The sequence below is a fragment of the Etheostoma spectabile genome, chromosome 16, assembly GCF_008692095.1.
Source record: "Etheostoma spectabile isolate EspeVRDwgs_2016 chromosome 16, UIUC_Espe_1.0, whole genome shotgun sequence".
Classification (NCBI taxonomy): Eukaryota; Metazoa; Chordata; class Actinopteri; order Perciformes; family Percidae; genus Etheostoma; species Etheostoma spectabile.
Window position 1 is genome coordinate 950403 of NC_045748.1, and position 6452 is coordinate 956854.

Here is a 6452-nt window from a genome sequence, read left to right on the forward strand (position 1 = left end):
TTTTTTAATCTTTTTGAATTTTGAAACGTGTCTGTGTAATAACAACTATTATATGACCAGATTGTTGTGCACTAGCCAGGTGATAATTAAACAACTGGGGCCTAGTAATAAGCTACATTTGTATAGTGTAGTCTAGTTCCTTTGAATTTAGTCCGAAAGGACATGCTTATCCTTGCGGAAGAGAGAACACACAAGTAGATTTTCCAACCCCATGGCTCTGTCCCACCACATTCCCTTTTCATCACAGACAAAGAAGTGTAGCCCCTAATACTTAGAAACTGTGTGTTTTGTTTTCATAAAGTATGCATAGAAAGCCCTGCAACCTGTTCAAACCACAACCTCAATTACCTCCCAAGCACCAGTGTGACATCAAATTACAGAGGAAACACTGATGAGTAATAGGACAGAGGATGAGTTCAGCAACCTCAACCCCCTCCTTGTTCTTTGGGCAACATGAAGACATCGCACTTCAACTGACGTTATTGTTAAACAAACCCGGGTGTCTTTTGGCTATAGGAGGAAACCCATGAGGAGAACAATTCATGTAAACCTTACATTTTTGCTGTATACTAGTAACCAAGCAATGGACACGCGCTCCAAATGGACAATGGACTAGTTAAAAAACACAAATCTGGACTTGCTCCATGAAACCTATCAGCATTACTGTTGTTGTCTGGTACACAGAGGTGGGTAGAGTAGCCAACAATTGTACTCAAGTAAAAGTACTGTTACTTCAGAATAATATGACTCAAGTAAAAGTAAAAGTAGTCATCCAAATATTACTTGAGTAAGAGTAAAAAAGTGCTTGATGAAAAAACTACTCAAGTAGTGAGTAACTGTGAGTAACAGCTGATTTATTTTTAACACAAGCATCAATCAGACAGACAAAAATACAAAATAATCATATTTAGGCAATTATAGTTCATCCAATCAATAGAATAAATTAAAATATTTATCAATTACAAAATAGCTTACTGAGAGACTTGTCACACAATGGATGGATACTGCATGTGTAAACATACTGTATGTAGCCAAAAGACAAAGATCCACCTCTCCACAGCAAAAAACTAAAACCACCACTACGTCTCTCAGGTTAGATGTTGAGTGTTGAATGTGCACATGTCCGTTTGTTTTGGTTGACACTGAAGGCACCGCATAATGTAGCTGCTGTTTCCACTTTTCCTAAAAGGTAACCATGCTTTCACCATGAGGCCGGGGGGGGGGTCCTCCTGGTCTGCGTTGCCTTGGCGACGTTTGATTCTGACGTCTTTGCTTTGCTACGACTGTAAAGTAACCTGTCCCGCTGCTGCATAGACATATAAAGAGATAACTCTTATAAGTCTATGCGCTGCTGAAGCGAGTATGATCATGTGACTGCACAACGACGTGTGATTGGTTAAGCACAGTCACGTGGTTGAGCCTCAGCGGAGACTCTCTCTCTCTCCTCTGTCAAAATAAAACATTAAAAGAGAAGTACGCTGGGGTAAAAACAATGAAGAGTCGTAAAGTAAGTAACGAGCTCATTGTAACCTAAGTACGGAGTAAGAGGACAGTTTCTTTTCACTAATCTACTCAAGTAAAAGTATAGTGATTTAAAACTACTCCTAGAAGTACAATTTTTTCAAAAAACTTACAAGTAATGAAGTTGATGTAAATGTAACTCGTTACTACCCACCTCTGCTGGTACAGTAGTTCACTTTTAAGTACAGAATAATATATATAATATCCTATATATATTTAAGTTTTCATCTCAAGGGCAAAACTGGAACTCTTCCATTAAAGGCTGATTTCGAAGGTCCATAATGCACCTGGCTTCGCATGTTGTGGACATGCTGTCAATGGGGTTGCATCTGGATTTGTTCTTAGCACCAGCTAAAATGGATTCTCCATTGCCTGGTTTCCCCTGGTGACAGCTTTTTACTGAGCTCCAAGGACGGAGCACTTCCACACTCAGAGGTGTTGACAGTCTTGTCTCTGGACAATCTTTTGTGTTTGGCAAGGCTAAACCTTACATTACTCTTACTCCACTGCAGCACGACTGGGACACATTCTGCTTTATTTTAAGGGATTTAATTTAAGATCAAAGTAGGATATGATATGAATATGATTGGCATAGTTAAAAACAGGTTGAATGTGTATTGTGCATCTGTGTTTGTTAGTTAGTTACATAAAATAATCACTGGCCACCCAAATGATCAAAAATGATTTCCTGAAAGAAATTATGCAGCAGATGTTTGTGTTTAGCAGACATGTGTTTTTGGTCCCTCGCTATTTTTAGGGTATTTCTAGCAGAGGTGCCAGAGGTTTGGTTTTCTTCAGACAACATGAAACTTAATTTTTCTATATACCTCAGTTACTGCTTTAAATACAAAAATAACACTTTCGTGCGCCCGGAAAGCTCAGTTGGTAGAGCAGGCACCTACATATAGAGGTTTACTCCTCGATGCAGTGGGCCCGGGTTCAACTCTGACCTGTGGCCCTTTGCTGCATCTCATTCCCCCCATCTCTCTTCACTTTCATGTCTTCAGCTGTCCTGTCAAAATAAATGCACAAAAATTAATCTTAAAAACAAAAAAACTTTGAGTTCCTTGAAAAATGAACGTCTCTTTCCACTTGTCTCTGGGTTTAATTTAAGGATGTAAAATCAAAAAGGTTGTTAAAATGAGTGTTCAGTTTTCTCCAATGAGTTTTATTTGTGCATATAACCTGTTATCAAGTCCCCTTTTTCCCACCAGGCTGACGGCCCCAGGCTAATTATAGCACAAATTAAAGGTTCCCTTTCCTGCCTACTCAAAGCACTTTTACTTATTACAGGTACCTTTCACTCACAGTCATACACTTCAAATCAGATTGCAAGGACTGGGATTGACCCGCCAACCCTTTGATTATTAGGCAAATGCTCTACTGCCTGAACTACTACAACAGGCTTAGGATCCAGCCCATTCACCAGAAGAATAGTTTTCAAATCAACAGTCACAAGGCCATGACATATGTTTCTGAAAACACTGACTGCTTTTCAAGGACTGAAAGACCCAGGTGGACCTAGAGCATGCTGGGAAACACTGGCCTCTCAGCTGATTTGACAGCTGATTGGAACAGAATCTACTCAACATGATGATGTTTTATGTAAACTTTTTATTGTTTTTGAATTGGAGGGATTTTAATTTTTTATTTTTAATTTCTGTACAGAATGCATTTTGTGTGACTGATAGTGACGTCTAGAAGTCAGCGAGACTAAATCTGTTCAGATTACAGGAGATTGGAGACTGTGTACCAGCTGATATACGGGTCTGATTACATTTTAATAAATTAGAATCGGACCACAATGTTTTTGTCCCTTCCTGATCAGACTGAAGGCTCCTGGAAACGGCTGGAAACTGTCCGACTTCTCTCGTCCACTTTACAGGCGAGGCGCACTTCATCTCGAAAGAGCCTATTGACACTGCGATAGAGATTCCTCAGCTCTGATTGGTTGTTTTCAATAAGCCATTAGGAACACCAGGAGGAGGCATAGGAATGTGATTTTCTTTTCTTTTTTTTCTTTTTTTTCACAGATCTGATTAATGTAGTACTGTCAGGATATAGGTAAAGTTTGAGCAAATGATGAATATGTTATTTTTTTTTTTAAGTTTCTAACTGTAGCTTTAACCTAAATGTATTTTCTTAGTTATGCTATTAAAATCACCAAAACCATGCTTACTTTATTATACTTTATATTTACTATATTTTATATATATATGGAAGTTAACTGATCTGTTGTAGTCTGATGTAGAGCCACCTTTCCAAGGTGTTCTGCATGTTCAGATTTCCATACTGTAGTTTCCTATCATCTCTAAAATGTAACTGTACATCAAGCATTAAGAGACATTAACTTTTTATTTTAAATATCTACATTAGGGTCATTTGGGTCTTCACACTGTGCTTCAGACCCCTCACATTGTGTTTCATGTTTCTGTCTCTGCAGGGTCATCTCCGACAGCTGAGCTTTCTGATGGGTGACCCAGAAGCAGCCCAGCAACACTGTAGCCACTACCTGCCCCGCTGTGGTGAGAGCACCCCCAAGTCTCCTCGCTCCCCACGCACAAACAACGCCAGGGAGGTGAGGAAAGAGGAATGGAAATGAAAAAATTAAGAGATTGGGAAAAGTCATGTTATTTTCACAAGTGAAATGAACTCTTAGTGTGGCTTTTGACTTATGTAAACAACTCGGCTCTGACATGTCACCAAGGTGTTTGAGAGAAAGCCAGATGCCCTTTGAAGCACACAGCCCAGACATTCAGACTCCTGCAGTTAATACTTTTGACAGCAGAACCTGTTATATACTACGAAGCATGATAGAAGCTCATCGGAGGATTTAAAATAATAGCGGCACTGACTCCTGTGATCTTGATCCAGTCTGGTGAATTTAACAACTCTGGGTGTTTGGTTGATCATCGGTTAAGCTCTGAGCTGTCCTTTATTTGTGGTTTTTAACTTTAAAAAATTGTCCCATTTGTTCCCACACAGAATACACTGCTGTCCTCAAATGACCTGGAGGACCTGCTGGGGAATCCCAAGGACGAGTCAATGTTGAGCTTTGGCAGAACTGTGAGTAGGAAATGTTGGGGTGTGCAGTGCTCTGTAAATCTGTGCTGAAAATTGCCTGTTCATTGAGGTGTTAAAAACAAACTGAAAAACATGCAATTGCCTGGTTTCACAGCTGCGCCCTAGTGTTGTAGATGAAGAGTGTGGGCAGCAGACTAGTCGTCATGGTGATCAGTTCCAGCTGTGGACAGGCAGGCAGCTACAATCGTTTTTTTACCAACTACTCGTCCGGTTTCACTGGCTTTTGTTTTAATCAGGCTCTGTCTGTGAAACCACCAGTCCAAAGTCTGTCAGTAATTTGCGCTGCGGTGCAGAGCTTTGGGTGACAGAGGCACCAACCAGCTGTCCCACCTCTTGTCCTTAGCTGACTGGTCAACTTGTGTGTGTTTGACCTGTCTATCCTCTGGTCCATCAGTCTTTTTCTGTTTACTGGTCTTTGTTGTGGCCTGCAAAATTGCTCATCTGAGTGTTGAAGCTAAACGTCTGTTTTGATTAATTGTAGCGAGGGCACATTTCTTATGGTTTTTATAAAGAAAACAATCAGCCAATGTTGATGTTTTTTGTTAAGGGATTTAAAATCAACCACTGTCTAGTTTTCTTTCTCCCTGTTTCTTCAGTTCACATTTTGAGTGTTTTTTCTGCACTGAAAACCTAATGTAATCTATGGTGATATCATTTTTCCACAGAGTTTTTTGTTTCTTTTGGGGGCATGTGGGACAAAAAAATCTTGGTTAAAAACCATTTCAAATTTATGTCGTCAAATAGTTACTAATCTATTTTGATAATTAAAAAGATCATTTGTCATTTTTAATGCTTCTTAAATATGAAGAATGAATGCTTTTCCTGGTCATGTACTGTATGTCAGTTAATACGACTGTTGCTCGGACAAGACAAGTAGTATGAAAGGAACTAAGACTGCCTGTTGAAGACGTCTGCATGGTAATCAAACCTCATGTGTACATTTATTGTAGAGAACAAAAAATAATTACAGCCCTTTATTTTACACCGGACATGAAGAACTGTTCAGATTTATGCTTCTGCGGAGGCTCCATGCAGACCTGTTGCCGTAGCCTACATTAATGGTTGAAGTTTATACTTGTGCGTTGGTGTGTGTGTTGATCTCTTTAAGAGAATAGCAAGGCCGGCATGTGTGTGTTCGTGGGGAGAGTGTGGGAAGCTAATTACGTCACTCTCTCACTTGCTTCAGAGCAGGGACCAACTCTAGAGACATAGTGAGAGAAACAAAGTGGCTCCCCTGTCTATCCCAAAGTCAGTTGACGTTCAGTTTGAGGGGAGCCCATTTTGCTGTCAGAAAATGAAATGCATCACAGTAAGGAAGTAATGAGAACATTTCATTCAATGTTTAAAGCTTGTGTTAATTATTTTACGTGATTAGTACATACAATGAGCTGGCTTTTACATTCACAAATTCTTTTTTATTATGACTACACACACTGAAGTTTAATCTTTCAGACCAAACTAAATACAGTTCCTGAAATACATACAGATGTTTACACTGGCACTAAAGAATAAACCCTGTTCTGGAATCTTCACATGTTTGAAATGGAAACAAAGCAAAGGCCGTGCACTTGGAAACGAAGGAAGGCAAAGCTGGTTTGAATTTACATTTTTTATGTCCATGCAAAACGCCTTTAATATTGAGGATGGATCTGGTTCTCTTCATAGTACAGTAGTGTCTTGAATGTAGAACACAACAGAGATGGGAAGTAACGAAGTACAAATACTTTGTTACTGTACTTAAGTAGATTTTTCAGATATTAAAAAAAAAAAATCTTCTTTTACTCGTTACATTTTAACACGACTATCGGTACTTTCTTTTTTTTAAAGATTATTTTTTTGGGCATTTT

The 6452-nt window shown here is 39.2% G+C and overlaps 1 protein-coding gene across 2 annotated transcripts in view; it reads left to right on the top strand.

Annotated features, from left to right (window-relative positions):
* Window positions 1-6452, top strand: part of si:ch211-196i2.1 (collagen alpha-1(I) chain) — a 168410-nt gene that overhangs the window by 77351 nt on the left and 84607 nt on the right. For both annotated transcript variants that reach the window (XM_032540370.1, XM_032540369.1), the window contains exons 5-6: window positions 3965-4099; window positions 4507-4587. In XM_032540370.1, coding sequence (XP_032396261.1) covers window positions 3965-4099; window positions 4507-4587 — 216 coding nt within the window. The remainder of the gene's footprint in view (window positions 1-3964; window positions 4100-4506; window positions 4588-6452) is intronic.